General features: G+C 36.1%; 2 protein-coding genes across 2 annotated transcripts; one reads left to right on the top strand and one right to left on the bottom strand.

Annotated features, from left to right (window-relative positions):
- Positions 1-4,729: 4,729 nt before the first annotated feature.
- On the top strand, positions 4,730-11,065 carry LOC108996833 (golgin subfamily A member 6-like protein 1). The gene is made up of 7 exons (XM_018972863.2): positions 4,730-5,420; positions 5,601-5,801; positions 5,881-6,003; positions 6,113-6,150; positions 6,286-6,382; positions 6,534-8,716; positions 8,929-11,065. The coding sequence occupies exons 1-7, from the start codon at positions 5,352-5,354 to the stop codon at positions 9,173-9,175; spliced, it is 2,958 nt and encodes a 985-aa protein (XP_018828408.2). The 5' UTR covers positions 4,730-5,351; the 3' UTR covers positions 9,176-11,065.
- Positions 5,939-21,693, bottom strand: LOC109020469 (protein SHORTAGE IN CHIASMATA 1-like). Its single transcript, XM_035694809.1, has 11 exons — positions 21,394-21,693; positions 20,515-20,601; positions 20,339-20,425; positions 20,165-20,236; positions 16,577-18,579; positions 15,633-15,864; positions 13,807-14,301; positions 11,558-13,165; positions 11,290-11,449; positions 11,072-11,147; positions 5,939-6,007 (listed from the first exon to the last, which is right to left on the bottom strand). The coding sequence occupies exons 1-9, from the start codon at positions 21,691-21,693 to the stop codon at positions 11,351-11,353; spliced, it is 4,983 nt and encodes a 1,660-aa protein (XP_035550702.1). The 3' UTR covers positions 5,939-6,007; positions 11,072-11,147; positions 11,290-11,350.
- Positions 21,694-22,140: the final 447 nt, after the last annotated feature.

Below are 22,140 nucleotides of genomic sequence, written 5' to 3' on the forward strand. Positions count from 1 at the left end.
AACGTTATTTCTGGTAATTTATTGTTTGTCGCTATTAAAATCGCCGCAATAGCTTATAACCTCGGCAATTTGTTTGTCGACACGACCTCCAAACCCAATCGACTTTAGAAATATTTTTTGTAGCGATTTTAACTTAAATTGCAGTGAAAAAAATTGCCAAAAAAGAAAAAGAATTTGTTGCGATGGACAGTTTCGCTGCAATTACATCTTTAATGAAAAGGCGCCAAAATGCACTAAAATCTTACATTTCCCCCCCTCCCCGTCGCTTTGCTCCCGTACACTCCCAAATCTCGAGTTCACCCTCTTCCCCAACTTCTTCTTCTCTACTAATTTTCTCTCTACCTCCACATTAAGCAAAACTCACTCAAAATGCTTTGCTACGCGACTGTCTCTTCCACCGAAATCAATCACTAATAGCGAAGCTACTCCTCTGATTTGGCCACATCTGAAGCAAAATCCACTCATCATCGTGCATCACTCGCTCTTCTACCAGTTCCAGTTCAAATAGTGCAACTTTTGACATTCCCAACTCTGTCGTTCGACATCAAGCAAACCCATTTCCTGTAGTAGTGGGTTATCCAACTCATTTCCATCCCGTCCTTCCCTCCACTCGGTAAGATACTTTATTTTTTTAGTCTATGTTCTTAATGAAACTGTTTAGGTCAATTAGATACAAGGGCGGTTTGCTCTTTCAATTTATACATAAATTGCCTATGTGTGTGTGTATGTATAATGTAATTGTGAAATTGCTTATAATGTATTTTAAAATCAATACATTCAATTTTAGGTGTGACTGACTAATAAACAAATGATTATGATTTTAGAACCAAAAGCATGGGGGAATCCAAAGCTGGATCCCAAACAAAACAATGGTGGCTTGTAACAAGTTGACCTACTATATAGTAGGTCAAATTGGTGATTGGGAAAGAAAAATGGGGTAATTTGTTTAAGTGTCTCTCCTTTGGTGTATTCCATCCAAGTAACAGAAAATAATAAAACACACCAAAAAAAAAAAAAAATTAGGAAAAAATTTTTACTGAAACAATTATAAAATATCTTTCCCATTTACCTAATCTGTCATGTAGGACTTTTACGAGTTTGAGGAGATAGTTGAGGTCAATGATCATGGCATGACAAAATTGAATAATGACAGTACCATAGCATGAAAAAATTGAATAATGACAGTACCATTGCTTTCTCCTGAATTCACACCATCGAGTGCAAAATCAATATATTAGTCTAAAGCTAGCTTTACTCAACCCATTAGATCACACCATCATGATGCTCCATAAACTCATATTTACTGCTGAATGTTTCATGAAGAATAGATTAATTAATACACACTAAAGCTTTAGTGTGTATTATATATATATATATATATATGTTCAAGCTTCCACAAATTGTTCACTACAAATCTGTATCCCATTATTTTTGCACTCGGTATTATTTTTGCATTCTGTACGTTTGCTGTACAATGTGTACATGCAGATGTCCTTCCTCCGTAAATACTATATATGGCAATACACATTTTGTGTGTGTATATATGTATATATATATATATATATATATATATATATAAGAGTTGGAAATTTCTAAAACGAATATATGAAAACATTAAAAAAAATGGAAATATTGTTGTCAAAAGATAATATTAAAAAAAATCACAAACTTGAGTTTTGACATACAAAAAAAAAAAAAAAAAAAAAAAAAAAAAAAAAAAAAAAAAAAAAAAAAAAAAAAATTTTTTTTTAAAAAAAAAAAAAAAAAAAGAGAAAATGAACCCAATGCAAACAAAGAGTAATATATGGAAACCTAGACAATTACGATAAAACCATCTCTGAAAATATCACCAACAAAATCACATAAATCCATTAAATTCAATAAGTGAAATATTTAATTATATGAAGTAAAATATAAAGTCAAGGTTTAAACTCAGAACCTCTCTTCTAAAATCATGTAACATCACTGCTTATCTTAAAAGATTAAATTGATAAGAAGAGATATATGTAATTATTATATTATGAGCATTGCTATTCATAAGTTCATACACCACACACCATCATTTTTATAATTTATTTAATTTTATTCTTTTACCAAATGTGTGGTATATGGATTATGAGTAGAATAATTCAATTATTTGAATTTTTCTTATATTATAGTCTTTTAAAAAAAAACGTTGTACTTACGTTGAAGATCATGAGACTCTTGTTGGTAGCTTCCCATGCAAAACCACCTCTAAAATGCAGGGTCCAAACAAACACCAAAACCAAACCAGCAATTCCCCAGAACTTGAACCACAAATGCGAATGGAAAAGCCTTCACATCCAGGGCCATCGCGAGCAAGCTAGCTTCTCTCTTCCTCTTCAGATGATGAATCAAATATATGGACTAAACTGCATATTTACCATTTTATAGATTGTGTACGTACGTGTCCAATGTGAAGACTTCCGCGTGTTTTTATTTACGATCTTTCTCCGGCCAAGTTATTTAAAAGATTATTTGACCTATATCATATGAAGATGTTTATGTGTTCTGGATGAATGCCACGTTGCCTACTCTGATGGATGACTTTTGGGGCCCAGCCCGCTTCGTGTCTTTTCCTCTACTTACCGACTACCTCAGGTCCCGCCTTTTCTTTCAGGAGTCTAATCCATATATTAATTGCAAACAATTGTAGGTAGATTTTTTTTGTGAATAAGAAGATATTAAGTACAGTATTTTTAGTTTATAAAAGAAAATAATATTTTTTTCACAAGAAATAAAAGCATGCATTCAACAAGATTTTGTAAGTTATAAGCCCATCATCATATTAATTTCTTGTTGGGCTAGCCCACAATTAAGAATTCAAGGCTCGGCTAGTCACCATTCTGCGGGCTTCAGATATTTCCCTAATCCCAGTTAGAAACAAACCGCTTCTTTCAAACTGTTTTTTGAGGATGGTTTTTTTTTTTTTTTTTCCCAATAACTCTTTAAACGGTAGATATTGCATGAAACAAACTTAAATGAGAAATACTTTTAACTGTAAAGAGATTTTATAAAAATAAATTCATAAATTGACATGATTTGATGTGATATGTTAAATTATAATATTTTTATTTTTATTATAAAATAAATTTAACATATCATAAGAAATTATATTAATTTTTTAATTTACTTTGTAAAATCTCTTTATAACTAACATCACCTTTTAGTTTAAATTGCTTATAAAAGGAAATGACAAAGATAAAAGTAAAGATAATTAATAGTTTATAAGATCTCTTTATAACTGTAAAATCAATTTTTACTTGAAATTGCTTATAAAAGGAAATTAACAAGATAAAAGTAAAGATAATTAATAGATGTTGATCAAAGAATCCCCTATTTATTTATAGCTACTTGTACATGCTGGGTTCGGTTACTTGTTTGCTGGAGTACTAACATTCGTAAAGTCAAACTAAACCCTGCACTGCCCAAAGTTCGTGATCCTATTTAATACTTCTTTATCTCGAATACAGTAAGTAGTCTAATTATTAGTAATTTAATATTATTTGTTTTTGCACTATTTTATTAGCTAATTAGTAGCATTTATTTTCCTTTACTTTCAGCATATTTTTCTTCTCCCCCGGATGAATCAAAGGGTAGTAGCTCACAGACAAAATAATAAAAAATAATAATGAAATAGCTTGTACTTTACCTTCCAAGCACCTAACTAATGTTTATGATGACCAAGATATGGTACCAAAGCATGCAAAAGCACCTAATTAATAATACCAACGTTCATGACCCATATAATATTATATTACCAAAGTCATGTTATTAATCCGGGTGGGGGTCCAATATTGCACACCGCGAGAAAAGAGAAGACAAGTTAAACACATGATTCAAGAAGGTTGTGGTATAGAGTATTACTTTTACTAATTCAATTGGAAGTTAAGAAGGGTAGGCGTTGAGTAGTAGATCCGAGCTCAAAGAATTAATTCATTTCCAAACACAGATCAAGAATTAAGATCAAACACTGAAAGGGCGGCGTGTACAACATATACCTGGCAAGTGTGGCAAGCTCACTGGCTACTATACGAAATTTCAGAAAGGAAATACTGATATATATTGGCCAGAGTCATTTTGAGTCTGACCCGATAAATTGTTTTTCTTTTTTGCTTAACAGCTGTATATCCAACATTCAACAAGATAAATATTACCCCCAAGAACTCAGAGAGAGAGAGAGAGAGAGAGAGAGAGAGCGCACATGTCCCCACGTGTTCCCACTCATTTTAAGTGGTGGTTGCCGTTGATCCCAAATGAGGTGCCAAATAATAAATGTAGCAGCTTTATGCATCCTGCTCAGTGAAAAGAGAAAAGTCACCTTTATATATCGTGCTCTGTAGGGAGAGGATATGATATGATATTATATGTCCTTTTTAAATATGGGGCGTATGTGTTTTGTTGGGCCACCGCTGTCTCATTGATTATTCAAGAGCACATATCAAAGCACTACGGTCTTGGTCCAATAATGTTTTTCCAGTATTGTACCGCAGGCTCTCTTCAAAGTTGGGTGAAGAGAGAAAACAGCAAACACATAGAAGGCAAAAGCGAAAAGAGACCAAAAAAAAAAAAAAAAAAAGATATAGGTGTCTCAGTCAATTAAAGAAAACAAATAAAGTATTTTTACTATATTGAAATGTGGATGTTTAATTTAATTAGAATATTCCAAAAAAAAAAAAAACGACTTCATGCATATTATATATGTGTGTTCTTTCAACTTTAAACGTAGAATTTAGAATCATTAACTATTCACGATCTTCATGTGATCGGAATACATAAATGGAAGAAGCAGCAAACCAAAACCATAAAGGCCACATTGAAACCCAAACCTAAAAAGATGGCTCCTAATAAGTGAGGATGACACGCTACAGTAGACGGTACTGAAGTACAGGGTCATCTATGTCATTTAAACCATAAAGCCTCGTGCTTTATGCGAGCCAAAAGTAAACGATGATGTGATTCACTCATGTCTGACTCCCCTTACGAATACTATGTATGGTTTGATTAAAATATTAACAAGAAGCTTCCTCTACTATGTACTACGTTGCCATCATTTCTTTATCTAAGGCTCTAAGCATCTTCAACTTCTCAATTGCAGACCCTTTACCAGAATCCTTTTAGTGTTTTAAGCTGGAAAATTACAAGGTTTTAACTGTACCACACATCCTTTGTTTGCTTTCAGAATATTCTTGAATTGAGCAGCAGTAGAGGACCAAACTATCTTTCCTGAAATCTCAGTGAGGTGAGTGAGATAGATTTGGGATGAGGATTCTCTGAGATCTGAAATATATATACATACATATATATATATATATATAAGACAGAAAAACATGTTCAAGTCATGGAGCAAGAAGAAAACGGTCAAAGCTGTATTCAAAATGGAGTTTCAGGCAACTCAGGTATGAATTTGGGGAAGCGAAAGAAAAGAGTGTTTCTTCCTGTTACTATTTTCTAGATGGGCTTTGTTTTAGTTGGGTGTGATTGGTTTGACTTTATCTGTGAAATATACATGGAAATGCATATAGAGTGGATAGTGTGATGGAGCAATTTACCTGGTTTTTGCATCTCCATTTTTTCAGGTGCCAAAGCTGAAAAAATCTACATTGATGATATCTTTGGTGCCAGAGGATGTTGGAAAGCCAACGGTGAGACTAGAGAGAGCAGCAGTTCAGGATGGAACCTGTTATTGGGAGAATCCTATATATGAGAAAGTGAAATTCATCAAGGATCCCAAAACAGGGAATCTCAACGAGAAGATCTACCATTTCATTGTTTCAACTGTATGGCATTGTCGCCGCTTCTCAGTTTTGATTCTACTTTCAGAGTGGGTTTTCATGGCAAGTTGATGTGTTCTTGCAGGGATCATCGAAATCTGGTTATCTCGGAGAAGCTTCAATTGATTTTACAGATTTTGCCGCAGAAGCCAAGCCATCCGCTGTTTCTCTGCCCCTCAAGTTTGCCAACTCTGGCGCCGTCCTACATGTAACTTACAAACATACAAAAAACACAATAAAAAATTATTAGAACTGCATCTTCATTGGATTCTAGTTTCTTCTGTGATTCCTGATATTTGAAATAATTATTGATGCAGGTGACAATTCAGAAGATGGAAGAAGCTACTGATCAAAAGTAAGTGGAAGCAAATTAAATAGATAAATAAATAAATGACTAAATTTAGTTTATTCACCATAGCTTGCTTTTTTCTTCTCTTCTTTTGTTCTCTGTTAAAAAAGCCAAATTACATGATTAAGATTTTGAACGCAGAGAAGAATATAGAGCTCCATCGCTTTCCCATGACAAAGACCTGAAGAACCAACCGGGCAATTGCAGTACGGATGAAAACTTGTACAGTGTTGCAAAAGTAAGGTCTCGGGTCATATACCTGTTAGTATTTTCCTATTTGCTCCTGAATAACAATTTCAATAAGCTTAAATGGCACAATATCAAAATAGTAGAAATTTATGGCATCATTTGAAGAGTCATTATAGAATTCTTTGTTGATTGCTGTACAGGATAGGCACCAGAATGGAACCATGTCTCAAATATCTGAACAAAATGGCATCTCCAGAGCATCTACTGGTTCTAGTGCTACATTAGCATCATGCTGGGATACCAGCTCTATACAAAGTACTCAACAAGATCCTGGATTGAGAAGTAATAGCATCCATCACGAACCTACCAGCTTGCGCACACATATCAGACGGAACTCCATGCCTCAGAAGGGAATTCTTGATTCCATAATCACAAAAACTCGTGTTCATCGGAGGTCAAACACGGATTGCTCAATGGATTCAGCTTCATACGGAAGTTTAGTTGACTCAATAAACAGCCCCGAGGACAACCTTCCAGGAGAAAAGTTGCAAGAGGCATCAGATGATTCCATCAAAATACTCAAAAATGAAATTGCTGCTCTGCTGAGGCAAGCAGAAGTATCGGAAATGGAACTAGAGTCACTTCGGAGACAAATTGTGAAAGAGAGGAAACAAGGAGACATCCTATCGAGAAATGTTTTTAGCCTCAAAGAGGAGAAAGATGCACTCAAAATAGAATGTGAACAACTCAAGTCACAACATAAACGTATTAATGAGGCAGAAGCTCCAAAAACATTGCAGTCTGAGATTAAAGGTGCAAGAGTTCAATTAGAAGCAATGAGGCAAGAGCTTAATTATGAAAAGGATACCAATAAGGATCTTCAGTTACAGCTGCAGAAGACACAAGACTCGAACACGGATTTAATTCATGCAGTGAGAGATCTTGAAGAAATGCTGGAGAGAAAAAATAGGGAAATAACTGATCTTTCCACCTCCAATATGAATGGGGATAAAAATTCAACACTGGAAGAATTGGCTAAAGAGCATGATAATTCGGAGGAAGTAGATTTGTTGAAGCAGAATATTAGAGACCTGAATGGGGAAATAGAATTCTACAAGAAACACAAGGAAGAGCTAGATATGCATATGAAACAGCTAGTCTTGGACTATGAGCTTTTGAAGAAGGAAAACCAAGATATCTCATTGAAGTTGGAGAAGAACCAGGAACAAGAACAAATGACACAAAATGAATATTTAGCGGCTATGGAAACAATAAAAGGACTTGAATCTCAGATAGAGAGATTAGAAGGAAAATTCAAGAAGCAGACTGAGGAATTCTCAGAATCTTTGGTCTCCATAAATGAACTTGAAATCCAGGTTCAGAATTTAGAAACAGAACTGGAGAAGCAGGCACAGGAATTTGAAGAAAATCTCAATGCCATGACATGTGCCAAAACTGAGCAGGAACAGAGAGCCATCCGAGCAGAGGAGGGCTTGAGGAAGACCAGGTGGAACAATGCTGCTACGGCTGAGCGTCTTCAGGAGGAGTTTAGAAGGCTTTCAGTGGAAATGGCATCTAAGTTTGATGAGCATGAGAAGCAGGGCACAAAAGCACTGGCAGAAGCTAAAGAATTGCGTCTGCAGAAAATAAATTTGGAAGAACTGCTCGAAAAAGCCAATGAAGAGCTTGGACTAATCAAACATCAGAATGAAGTAAAACAGCAACAGCTTTTGAACCAAATACATTTAGATGAAAATAAGATAGAGAAGATGTCATTGGAACTAGACCAAAAGTCCATGCAACTCGAATATGCACAAAAGCATGATAGGGAAGACCATGAGGCTTTCTTGATGGATATCCAAATGCTTAGAGCAGAGGTAGAAAGGCTCACAAAAGAAAAGTATAACTTCTCTGAGCAGGTGGATAGGGAACAAATTAAGACATATGTTGGTGAAAAGGAGATGCTCATACAAACATGGAACAAAGAAAGGGGTGATTTGGAGAAAAAATTAGGTTCAGCAAAGAAGGAAACAGAAAAAATACATGAAGAGCTTATTGCTATGAGGTCCTTAAAAGATGAGAAGGAAGCGATGAGTAATGATCTGCAGTCAGAAGTGGAAGACCTTAGAGCCCGGCATAATGAGTTAAAACATGTCTTGGACAAAGAAGAATTGGAGAAGGAAAACTTAAGGAGGCAAATATTTCAAATTAAATATCAGCTACTGAAGGAAGAAGAAATGACTGGTATGGAGAAGAAGCTCATGAACTGCAATGGACAATCTGAAGAAAGAGAAAATGCCCAAGAAAACCCACTGCTTTCTAAAATGGGCGCTACCGAAGACAAGTCATTGCAGAAAGAAGATAATGTAGTACCACATGAAAGGTACAAGCATTGGATTAAGTGAGCTTAGGTTCATATATTTTTAATTCAATCTGTTGCACCGTTACAAGTACCCTGTTATGGATATATTTAGCTTTCAAGCTGTCACGTTTTATTTGCATAGGTGCGCTTGTCATAGGAGACAAAGTTGAGTTACTGATTGTTTTCTTATATATAATTTTTTATTTATCTCTTTTTTTTTTTTTTTTAAACAGGAGAGGAGATATCCACTCTGAGAAAGAGGTGAAGGTCTCCACTTTCTATACTGGGGACAACAACAATTATACCAACTTGTTATCTGAAGTGGCATTGCTGAAGCAAAGGAACAAATATATGGAAAAAGAGCTGAAAGAAATGGAAGAGAGGTATTCAGAGATAAGTCTCAAGTTCGCAGAGGTAGAAGGTGAAAGGCAACAACTAGTGATGACTGTACGAAACCTCAAGAATGGAAAGAAGAATTAGCATTCTATAACGTGATGGATATAAGAGCCATGGAGCCTCACATTAGTGCCGCAGCAAGATATGGTTAAACAATTGAGCACCAAAACCAGGTGTGACCATTACCTTCATTGAACTGTGGTCAAGAAAACAATGTAAAGTTTGTGAAGTAACACTTCTGTACGCAAGAAAATCTCTTGCGTCTCTTCCTGATATGCTCAGGCAGGAGATCAAGGATCTGCATTCCTTTAGATCTGGTCAAGAAGAATGTATTTTTTTCAATTATCATCGACACATTTCTTACATGATACAGCCTTTACTTACTCATTTATGATATTCATCTGGATAATACAGTTGCAGGAGACACTATCTAATCTCTGGAATTTGACACTGTAAAATGTTTATATTGCTCATAATGACAGTGAAACAAATATTGAAATGGTTTATGATTTCTTTTCTTAAAAAATTATAAGATGACCCAAATTACGGAAGTAACAGCTGTCAATGAATTCATACTCGTACTAAACCGTTGGTCTTTGGTCCAAATGGCATCTCTATCTGCCATAAATAAGGGTTGGAGGGTGAACCAAGAGTTTCAAAAACAGGTATGTGTCTTGGAATACCAATTCAGATTCACGTCATATAACCACTTATAAATATCGATACTAAGTTTGGTTGAGCAGATTTGGATTTCTCATGGAATCCCAATACTGTGAAACTATAAATGCTTTCTCAATATAAAGGTTTTCTATGTCCAGTTAATTCTACATTCTGGGGCTTAAGGAACTATGTGATTCCCATATTCACTGGCATATGACACTCTAAAATGAAGAACTATACAAAGCTGGGATCTCATTCCATTCTATGAAAACACAGCATGAAAAAGATCTCTTAAAGGTTTGTAGCCTTGTCAAAAGTAAAAATATCGACCATGTTCACTACTATTTTGAAGAGCTTCCAAAAAATTAACATCAGCTTCATGTTTTCGATGTATGTTTATTGACAATAAATAGACCATGCGAGTAAAAGGAAAAGGAAAAAAAGAGAAGTGAATTGCACCTCTCCACCATTTGTATAAATACAATTAGAGAACCTTTAAAGATAGGAGGATATTGTTAATAATCCCATACCGAGCAGCATTGATTAATTGAACTTAAATTATAGGGGGAACATTGCAACTGGCCTTATAGTTTAGGGTAGGAACATGGTATTTACCAAATATAATGTGTAGTAACAGAACTACTGGCGCAGATTTTGGAAACTATCATCTAGATAAAATTGTCAACTTTTGTCCTTTATTTCTGCCAGTTTGAAGTAATTTGAGATCTGAAACTAGTTTGACATTTCAGTTGTCTGGATCAGTTTGATATTTTATTATATCATGCAAGTTATAATCAAACTTCCTCACATTATAAGTCACTGATTAAAAAAAACCTCTCTCACATTATAGGTCAACTATCCTCAGGGTGTCCATACCTCCTTATTCGTACTGGTTTCTATCTTTCACACCTCTTTTCTTGATCTTTCCATGTTTTCCAGTGCGCTAGTTCTTGCAAGATTTTAAATCATCGGAATCTTTGTATACCTCCTGAGTACATCGCTAGTGCCACGTTTAAGGGAAATTTATTCAATCAGAATCTAGTAATCAGTTTGAGAAGGAGTTGACTTCTACTAAGTGCCGCATAGAAAGACAGCTTTTATGCAAAATCGTTGAAGAATGCCCATTTGAGCGTAAACCAGAATGCATCAGTGAAGTCAGTTCAATAGTATTGGCCATATATTCTATTGTAGCATGGTTAGACTATCAGGTGTGATGTTGGAGCTTACCATTAAGAGACCAACTATAGATGTGCTTCAGACTGTGATGTAACATACTACTAATAGCACGGCCAGTGTATCAGATGGGATGTTGAAGCTTACCATTGAGACGCCCCTTATTTATATGCTTCGAAACATGTTGCAATGTCTCTGTCTAAAACAGATGCACTCTAGGTGGCTGCAAACAACCAAGTTAAACGTGAGTTATCATACTTCAAATAGCATTCTATTATTATAGTTGGCCTGTTATACTTCAAATATCACGTGAGTTAAACGTGAGAAAAGGTGCCGCTGTTATTGTGCTGGGTTTCAGAACCAACCTGAAGTTTTCTCGTCACGATCTTAAATTAATTGATGTTGCTGAAAAACTTCCTCGCCATCTTATAGTTGATTCCGAAACTTTTTACTCAGACCATGAGTTCCATCGCTCCAGACCAGCTTACTTTGGCTTCCACTTCCATTCATTGCAAAAGATAGTGTCTGAAGTTGGTTGAGTCTTAATATATATTAAGATAAATAAAACTGCTGTGAAGTTACATAGAACACAAAGGCAACTGTCTATGAAATGAAAAGAGAGTGTAGACAAACCTTTCGTGCTCTCTTGTCAGAAGGGGTCCATGTGGGAAAAACAGATGATGAAGCTTTTTTATTTTTGGATGAGTTTGATGACTGTACAGATTTCTTCTGCCTCTTTTGTTCAGGTCTAGGCATGCTGCTTCCTCGGTACTTGTAAAATTCAAGAATAGAGGGACTTTTTCTCTTAGAAACTTTTGATATATTCCCTGAATACCCTAAACAAGGAGAAGATGTGTCACATGGAAGGGTCTGCTGACGCAATCTGCTTTTTTCCCTGATTCTGTTAAGAAATTCTATCGTCCAGGGTGAATTCTGTTGCGGATGAGTTGAACTGAGGGCATTTGAGAGTGGTGTTGCCCCGTAAGATGATATCTTGTTCTCTTGGAATGCTAACCCCATTGAATCTGCTGCAGTTCTCTCTGTTGAGCCCTCTTCTAAGAGCACTTGGTAATCATTGGCTACTTCTGGGAAATCTTGCCTCTGAACTTTCTTAAAACTCCAGATATCTGAATTTGAGTTAATCTCAGCAGCCGCTGAGCAAGGTGGGTGACTGCTTTTACCAAATGACAATTTTCTAGCAGTTTTAGTCTTTCTTGTCAAGTAATTATCCATCTCAGGCACAGAAAGTGAGAATTTCATGGAACTACCAATAGAGGAAAAATCCTGACCTGATACGGGACTATCAGTAAGGTCAATAACTTCACCTATAATGTCCCCACTCTGATTCTCAGACTTCCTCATGCCATGCCAATCAAAATTGTTCATCATAGCTGTATCTGATACCTGATTATGACCAGGCATTATATCACTCAAAGAGAAATAGGGCTTTTTTTTGTCATTTGACATCTGCGGACTCTTAGAGAACTGAGAATCCCATGGATTGGGTAAACTGGAGGGATCTGTCAACATATCCAAATCCAATCCCTGTTTTTTACCAAAACGCCCATTCGGAAGTATACTAGGTTTTCTGAACTCATCAAGTATCTTAGGATCTTTTGACATCCACATATTATTTGGCTTGGACAATGGAGAAGGATCCAAGGCGTCATCAGGGAATTTGTATAATGTCTCGAAATTCACTAATGCATCCATATGTAAGTCAATTTTGTGAGGGCTACCGCTGTATTTTCGTCTTCGTCCAGAACCAATATTAAAATTACACTTTTCTGAGTCAGGGCCAGAAGATACTGAGGAGCAGTCTGTCATTATTGATTTAGAATCCTCCCGCTCACCGTATTTGCACAAAGCACTAAACAATCTGACACTCTCTTCAGAAACATTATATTTTTGGATTGCACGGGTCCTGAATTCAGGTGACCATTCAAGAAATTCAATGAGAACGCCTCCTGAAGACAATATAGCATGAGCCATCAAAGGATTAATGGAAGGAAATTTCGTGAGAAATGACTCTGCAAGAGTTTCTGACTCAGGCATTTTAGGATATAGGCCCTTAGTCAACTTAGTGGCATAACTGATGCAGCTCAATATAATTTCATCAGTCATCTCAGATGAATAGGAGCAAAAGATCTGTAAATCAATTCCCAGGCTCGCTGCTGCAGCATAGAGTCCATCTGATGATTCCATTATGGTGGAAAGGAAGCTGATTTCTCCCTCGAAGACCTGAGAAACAAAAAACACTTTTTTTAGCAAGTAATAATAAATTTCATCTTGTAACTAGCTATTCTAGATTATTCTACCTCACCGTTAAAATATGAAGTAAATATCCAATTTAATTCATAAAATGTAGGAGTCATAATGGAATGGCTGATGGTAGGCTAACCCCCCCCAACAAAAGAAAATATATCAGCAATTTTTTCCTGGTGGTAGCATATGAATGAGGTCAGATTTACCATTCTTATTCAAAGTACTCCAAAATCCTCAAAAGAAAAAAGGTCTAAAAGAAGACACGTGTATGTTTTTGAGTATTATTTTGCCTCTCGAGGCAAGGGCCTAAAAGAGTTAATATGAGTAGGGTACTGCTCAAGCTTTGCTCATCATCTTAGGAGCATTGAGTGAACAATCAAGTAAAGCCAAATAATAGGTTGCTCCAGATCAGCTTGTATTTTCTAGAATCTGAACAAAAGGCTCCTCAAATAGCCCTCACCAGTCACCAAGATCATGTCAACTGAAGATCGAGTTGCTCAGTTTTGTATTGCAGCCCTACTGGAGAATGCATTATTTTTTCCATGGAACCGTTTGAAAAATGAAAGATCAGATATAGCTAGCGCCCTAAAGGTAAGCCATATAGATACAGAAATTACCAGAAAGCAGCCACTGAAAGTAAAACTCAGCAATGTTAAAACATTTGATGCAACATTCTCAATGCACAAAGGTAAGCAAGAAGAAGCCTCATCTAATGCAGCTGCTTTCTTTCCAATGTTTCTGCAATCATACCACACTAGGCAAATAGAAGAACTGATTATAACATCCACAGGCAAATCTGAATCTCGTTCCACAACTTGTGCTCCTTCTTTCTCCATTGCAAGAATTCTTTGGTAGGTACTTCTTCTAGATACTATCATTTGCTTATCAAAATTTTGAGTGTTCACAATAATGATTCTTTCAGGGGAAGGTACCATGATTTGTGAAACATTCTCTGATTCCATAGCAAATGGCACTGTGGGAACTGGCAGAGGCATACAGCAAGCTTCTGCTTCATCTGCAGCTCCCAAGGGTCCCATATTGAACTTGCCTTCGATGGGCAAAAAGTTTATCAGTTTCTCTAGCTTTTGGATGTTCATATTCTCGCTCTCTTCCTAGGATACAACAAGTGTTAGTCTAGAGATTTAAATAAGCCCACAAACTGATAAGTCAACAACATGAACTGAGAACTGGCATTACCCTTAGAATGAGACGATTAATTGCAATAAAAAGATAGAACATCAATCTAGCAGATTGGTATCATGAACTTCTAACCCATTATTGAAAGTAGTCTCAAATTTGATGTTATCTAATGCTCATGCGACAAACCATATTGTTGTTTGTTTTTTTAAGCTTGAAATTAATATCAGATCAAACTGTGATGCCACTGATTTTTTCCAAGTCAATTTGTCTTGTTATAAGGGAGAAAATGACCAACGCTTGTTGGCGATAAGAAAGTATCAGTATCATGTTTCAATTTACCACCAGCACATTTTCTAGCTTTTATTGATCTCATTAGATTACAGGTTGCAAGTATTTTATTCTCTGCGGCAACTTCGTGCCATGTTTTGAATAGAATTAAATTTTACTTTACAGGATGGAATAGTCAACCTAAAAAATGGGAACTTGGTAAAATGGTTAATCTACACACAAGTGCACATCATAAAAGGAGAAATATTTGGACAAGCAATATGCTTGTCTCCCTTCCCAGAACACTGTTGTGGCAGGACCAACATTGAGTGATGGCCTTTTTTCTAATTGCTACTTATTTTCCAGATAACTTGCTACCACATCAAGGTACAGATAACTTGCTACCGCGTCAAGGTAAAGCCTGAACAGACTAAAGCCCTACATCAATTAATGGATCTAACCCCATGTCTGCCTGATGAAAATTTTAATTATTAAAATTTTTTATCTCTTCCACAATATTATTGCAAGTTAACATCCATACCAGACAGTTCCAGTGTCATATTCAATTTCCATTTCATTCTGCTCATGACGAATATCAAATTGAATGGCACATATCAAACTTTACCTTGAAACAAAATATATATATATATATATATATCGGGGATTTTGTCAAAATTGGTAGATGCTACAAAGTTAATTAGATAGAGCCTCCATCACCTACGAAGTGATAACTTTCACATTCAGGATATTGAAGTTAGAAAGCTTTTGGTTGAAAGAAATCAGGTACACTTTTGTATTTCATAGACGTGCAAGTCAAAGCCGACAAATTCTTAACATATAACAATCTATATTTATCTTCTAATATTTCACTTTACTAAAAACTGTGCAACATAAATATGAACAAATATGAATAAGAACTAATTTATGCCCACTGACATGTGACCGGTGATTAGCAAAGACATACATGTAATTTGACGAATAGAAATAGGAATAGACAAATAAGAAATATGTTTTTAAGTATGTGGGGAAGATTTACCATTGTCATGTAGGGCAGAGTTAACATTGTCATTTCTGTGATCCGGGGCATATCAACACCTTCACAGAGTGCTTTGGAAGCACTAGATTTATCCAGTTCCACTTTCAAGAAGTGAAGTTGAGGAAACCCTACCAACTTTGGGGAAAGATAGTTTATTCTAGATGAGCCATACGAACCACCATATTCCAAGATGATGCCGAATTTGTTGAAGGGAAACGATGCAGAAACACGCCTTGAGGAAAGATAAGCAATTATTATTAAAAGCTTTTGAACTCCTCAACAATAAGTACAGTTTGCAACAGGAATTTCAGGTATATGGAGGAGTTCTACAAACATGATCAATCTATACAGATTTTAAAAAATAAAAAATAAAATAATTTAAAAAAAAAAAAAGATATTCTAGAAACACAAACTTCTGAACTATCATAAAAACTGATAACTACGAAAACAACATGCAGGAATGGCTTGATTCCAAGTCCAATACCAGTACATATTTTAATTCAGAGGGAAAATGAGAAAAAGTCCTCATGCTATGGAAATAAACCATAACAAGGATAAATTAGACATGAGTTCAACATAGCAAGGATTTTTCTCTTAATTAATCCTGACTTAAGCACAAGGATTAGAAAGGCATTGATCAGAGACTTTTTTCATGCAGGAAGCATTTTACAAGCTAAACATGATTAAAAACCTTTTTCACAGGAAAGACAAAAGAAGCTAGATATAGCAGAAACTTCAAGTAATATAAAGACAACCGTGATACTGTTCAGAACGGAAAAGAATCATTTACTGCCATAACTAAAGGCAAATGCAGAGCTCTACAATCTACCAATGGTGGTCATATCTTATTATATCTTGCAAGACTACCACGATATCAAAGCCACATTTCCCACAAATGGGATTCTGTGGATAATGGATAACCACATTATGAGACTAGAACTTACGCATGGGATACCAATAGGCAATCTGCAACCAGCAAGGCATCCATTCTAGTATTGATGAAGTCTTCATCATTTTTAAGTAGCTCTGATTGGTTTGCATCTGCATAATAATTCTCAAACTCAATAAATGATAATCCCACTGACATCAACAAACTCCTCAATGACCCCCAGAAAATTTCTTCAGCCACAATCAACACTTTCAAATTTCCCTGGGTCGTGCTTGAATGCAAAATCTCCTGGATCAATTTCAGGGACGGATGTGAGCTAGTTATTTCTCTCTCAACTTTCCTGCCTGCATCTTCAATCAAGGGCCAGAGGTTGCCTAGTCTCAATCTCAAGAATCCCAAACTTTGACATAACTTGTCCACGTATTGATGAGCTGGGTGGATTCCATAGAAACACACGTACCAAGCCATCTGTTTGAGTGCACATAAGGTAAAAAATACCTTAATATTTTCATCCCTGTGAGAGGTGGTTCCTTGTGCATTTATTTTCTTAATGCAGTTCATCAATTTTTGTTTTGGAAGGCTAAGAAATTTAAAATTTTCTTCAGCTAGAAATGGGATATATGTCTTTATCATCTCTCTTTCATTCTGCAAGATGGCTAGATAGCTCTTTTCAAAGTTGTCTACGATGGCCACAATAATATCAGACAGCTTAACTTTATATGACACAACATCACAATGATGCAATTGTACTCCAGTGGATGCACATGCTGCGCTTGAGTTACTGGATGGAACCTCAGAAAATGTAGCATCAGCAACAACTGCCTTAATAGCAGAGTCACTATATTCCCCAGCACTAGCTTTCCGGGGATTCAAGAAAAAATCAAGATCATTGAATTGTGACATAGACTTGAATAACAAAAAAGCTCTCTCAGCATCTTTTTCGGCTAATTGTTCACCATTTCCAGGATTCAGACATTCATCATCCAGCAATTTTTTTGAAACACTTCCCACATCAGGAGCAGTAGACACAGATATGCCATGATGAAGGAAGTTTAACGATTCCTTCTTTTCTTCTGTCTTTGGCCTATTCAAAACATTATCTGAGAAAACAATTTCAAATAACAACTTCCCATCATCAAAAGACCCCAAATCAAAATCGAAGGTAGGTGAATCTACATCCTCCAACATACTATGATAGGAAGAATAAATTCTAGAGTTGCATTTATCTTCCTCCAAAAGATGCCAATCCAAGTATATCTCATCAGATGCAGATCGAGGCAGTGGTTCTAAGCCAGCTAGTATATCCTCAATAATGGAGCACAGTGACCTTGTCTTTTCATCATCAGAGAAAAGAGGTACAGGCAATGATTTGAATGTGTTATCAACCAAAGCTAGCTCATAACTAACAATCAATTCATTGAAATTTTTAAAGTTCATGTCTTCCGTGAACAACCAGTCACATGTTTCTGGTTCATATGCTGTCTGTCTGTTAAAGACAGCCCCAAAAAGTTGAGATGAGTCCACATCAAGAAACTGAAATTCCTGAAAAATTACAGGACTCACTGCCAATAAACAGTCAAGTTGTGATTTCCCTTTACATGAGGGGTTTCCTTGAATCTGTGAATGTTCCACCATGCTTATGAAGTCCATTTCAGGGAAATTTTCCATGGATGCCAACTCATGATCAGGGCAATCCTTTGATAGACAATGAGCTGGAAGAAACTGCGATATATCATATGCCCTAGACCCAAAAAGTTCCTCAACATTGTTGACCATGTTATCTTTCTGAAGCCAACTTAGGTGTTCAGCGTTTTCAAGAAGTGAAAGAAGTTCTTCCTCTATAGACAAGCACGTCAAAGTTCCCAAACTTGTCTCATCAACTTCTAGAGAAGGAAAAAGGCTTTGATGAAAGCATATTTGATCCTGAACATAACCATCATCTTCCAAGACATAAGCCTTTTGCTCCATGGTGTATTTTGACGTAACATCTTCAACTGAATAAATCAGTCCTTGAACTTCACAAGGGTCCTGCATTCTTAACTCTTGCCTAAGCATTTCCTGCAAGAAATACCAAGCCCAGAAACAGATCAAGCCGTGATTTATGCTTCTGTGAATCCTAAACAAATGCAAAACAACAAGAACACATAAATGATGCTTGGATACTGTTAGATCCCATGCAAAAAGTCTACCTATAAAATATGCTAGTGTTGTGAGGCAGCAATAATGAACAAGTTAACATAAAAATGAACTATAACAAAGTATCTATGGAAATACTTTCAAAGGGAAATTTTATTGAGCACCCACCAACTGCTACCCTTTTATCAATTGCACTCCAAACCACCAAAACTAATAACTTGGTACCCAAAACTACTGCTTTCCTTCAATTTTCATCTTATTGTCCATCTGACAGATTAATTGTGATGAAACCCTAGATTTAGAGTGAATTATCTAAAATCTCTCATTATTTAAAATTACTTAAATACCCTCATTTAAAATTAAAAATATATAATAAAAAAAATGTTGGCCACCCACGAGGTGTCTCTACCACACCTTGAGTGACCCAGATTGGGCCGCTCAAGATCTGGCCAGTAGCAAGGTGGCCCCTGCCAGCCACTCCTTAATGGGTTGATTGGATGGAGTTGCAAATTGAAAGAAATTGTAGTTTAGAGTACCAAATTGTTGGTTTTGCTAATTATGGAGTGCAATTTGAAAAATGATGGCAGTTTGAGGGTGCACAATAAAATATATCCTATTTTCAATGAATAAATTAGCTCTATAATTCCACTTTCTTTAGACCAACCAATGATCAAGTTTCACCAGATTCCTGTTGCCACAAAGCCTAAACCTACAAGCACATGCACACAGGAACAGTAAGGAAACTGAAAAATGTTAAGCATGAGTACTTAATCCTATTCAAGCCTTAAAACCAGTTTTATCCTTTGTTGCAAATCAATGATTGAAGTAAAATAGACAGCAAGAATGATCAATCACAAATGATGCTAACACCAGGTATAATGACTCCTAATCTGTAACCTAGAGCCTGCAATGTTCATGCTAAAGGATCTCAGTTAATTCACCCATCAAATATAGGTAGCCAAACTAATAGGTTTTTTTTATACAAGTGGAAATCCAAACTAAAAGTTTATTTCAAGGTAAATAACTTTCATTTGGCTTTATTTTTGGGAAATATAGATAATACCAATACAAGGAGACATACAGGTAAAAGTAGTCAGGAAATAGATATATAGCAAGAAAAAGAGAAACAAAAGAGGAGGGCTACTCAATAATGTCTCTTTCAGACAATTTGAAACCAAACAGCAACTACCCACGCATGCACACAAACTACACTTTTACTGCAAAAGCAGACCTGAACCGGTTTGCACACTGAAAAAAAGAAGGAAAAAGAACAACTTAAATCAACCTATTTGATATGGTAACTTTTAGTACCTTACTCCTATAGCCACTACAGCTTCAAAAGGAAAACAAGTACAGAATTAGAGGCATTATTCATCCAAAGTATTGGAATTTTACTGACAAATTATCCAACATGGTGAATCAGCTACAAACAGTCTGAGGCGAAGCAAATTATAAGGGAAAAAATTATTACAAAGACTACAAGTTACAGGGTTGCCAACATAAATACCAGACAATTTTCAATTTCTGGAACTCCAGACAGAATTTGTACATCCTCTTCCTCAAAAAAACAGACATTTTCCTGCAATGTACAGACACAATTAGGATGCCAGGAGCATATCCCAATAAGTTTAAAAAATATGTAGAAACCAAATAATCAATGTTCTTGTGGATATTTTATTACCAACAATGCATCCAGCTCTGGTGTTTCAAATTGGATAACATCATATCTGCTTGCATCCTTATCATCAACAGCAATTCCATTAGCCTTCTGCAGTAATGAGTCATACTTAACGAAAAACCCCTAGAAAGACCAAAAAGGAGTATGACATGAAACCAGCAACAGATTCATTGTCTTACTTTTGCCAATACACTCTCTAGAGTTTCGTATCCAAAAGTTGTTTGGCCATCCACTTCCCTCTCTTTGGAGAAAATACCGTTTTCTTGCTGCAACTCAACACAAACTATATAAACTAAAAAGGAACCCCAATGAGCTTAAAGCAACAGGTATTTCAAACAGATTTTGATCAAAATTCTACGAATGTATGTTCAGATTTAAAATCTTTTGCTGCCACGGGTTGTCGTCAAAGCAAGAACTACCCCCTGGGGAGAGAGAGAGAGAGCACTTAAGCTTTGAATAGAAGTTTTAAGAAGAAAAACGAGCTGAAGAAGAATCATTTTCTTTCTTCCTTTTGATTTTTGAGAGAGAGAAAAAGAGTGAGAGGAGCAAAAAATCCAACGGACAAAATTAAGTATGACTCCAACATCTTTGGCGTCGCCAGTTTGACATATACCGGAGCGAAATAGCTCCGTGCAACCGGTTCACCTAATCAAAGTCAAGGTTTTAGCTTCAAACACAAATGAATTTTCTTATCCAACAAATCAGATCTTCACATTCAAAAACGGGTTTTTGAAAATTTTAAATCAAGAAATAGCGAACTGCAACCAAATTAAATTAGATCAGATTTACTGATTCGGCCCTAGAAGACATAATTTAGAGTTTCCAGTAAAATTCCACAGCAGAATTAAACGATTGAGAAAAACTCCACGATAAACAAAATAAAACTTAAAAAAACACTTATAGAATCAAATTGAGCTAAACCAAGCTTAAGCTTACTTTTATTTTCAACAACCAAATCCTAATAACTTCACATAAAAAAGTCTAGAAAAATCTTCAGTGCATACGATTTCACAGCAGAATCTGCCGACAATCACATATAGTAATCTGGCCGTTTTTACCTGCGCAAGCCAATTCTCGTCGAAGCAAGCTTTTCCACTCCAAGACGGAACATTGACGTCAAAGTCTCCGAGATCTGCATCGTCAATAATTTGAGGAAGAACGGCGGAGGAGAACTTAGAGAGAGCGGAGTCGATGGGAAAATGATGGATTCGGAGTGAGAAGTCGAGGGGCGAGAGGAAGGGGATGAGATCAGGGAGGGTGGAGAGAGTGGGAGGAGGGAGGTGAGGGACTGGGAGGCGGAGGAAGGTCGGGGGTTCTAGGTTTTCGCTCGGAGAGAAGTAGTCGACGTTGAGTTGCATTTCACTTTGAGAGAGAGAGAGAGACCAAGATGCAACGGACTTCTTCGGGAATAGAATTGAATTGAATTTTGGCGGTCTAAAGGAAGGGGATAGGTATTTATAGTGGGCGTGGTGCATTACCCGCCTCCATTGCAGAAACAATTGTAGTTTGATGGGAAAGTGTAAATTTTTAATTAAAAAAAAAAATGAAAAAATAAATCACACTTTATTATCTCAAATTACATTTATTTATTTTAAATGTGACCACTAATACTCCAAGTCCAAGCTATCACTTAATCCCCAACTCTAAATAAAAAGTTCTATGGTATCCAACATTAAAATGGATGATTACACAAAATTAACAGTTAAATCCTAAACGAGAGAATAAATAGCAAAATGAGTGATTGGGTGAAGTGAAACTGTGAAACATTAGCAATTCAATACGAGTGAGAGTTTAGGGTTGAGGAA

This window comes from Juglans regia, chromosome 10, assembly GCF_001411555.2.
Source record: "Juglans regia cultivar Chandler chromosome 10, Walnut 2.0, whole genome shotgun sequence".
Taxonomy (NCBI): Eukaryota; Viridiplantae; Streptophyta; class Magnoliopsida; order Fagales; family Juglandaceae; genus Juglans; species Juglans regia.

Excerpts from the sequence above, each read along its gene's own strand:
- LOC109020469 (XM_035694809.1), bottom strand. The coding sequence starts at position 21,693 with ATGCAACTCAACGTCGACTACTTCTCTCCGAGCGAAAACCTAGAACCC. Across the intron at positions 14,302-15,632 it reads CTCTGCCCTACATGACAATG|GAAGAGAGCGAGAATATGAA; the intron begins GTAAATCTTCCC and ends GTTGTATCCTAG. Across the intron at positions 13,166-13,806 it reads CTTTCAGTGGCTGCTTTCTG|GTCTTCGAGGGAGAAATCAG; the intron begins GTAATTTCTGTA and ends TTTGTTTCTCAG.
- LOC108996833 (XM_018972863.2), top strand. The coding sequence starts at position 5,352 with ATGTTCAAGTCATGGAGCAAGAAGAAAACGGTCAAAGCTGTATTCAAA. Across the intron at positions 5,802-5,880 it reads ACCATTTCATTGTTTCAACT|GGATCATCGAAATCTGGTTA; the intron begins GTATGGCATTGT and ends GTGTTCTTGCAG. Across the intron at positions 6,383-6,533 it reads ACTTGTACAGTGTTGCAAAA|GATAGGCACCAGAATGGAAC; the intron begins GTAAGGTCTCGG and ends ATTGCTGTACAG.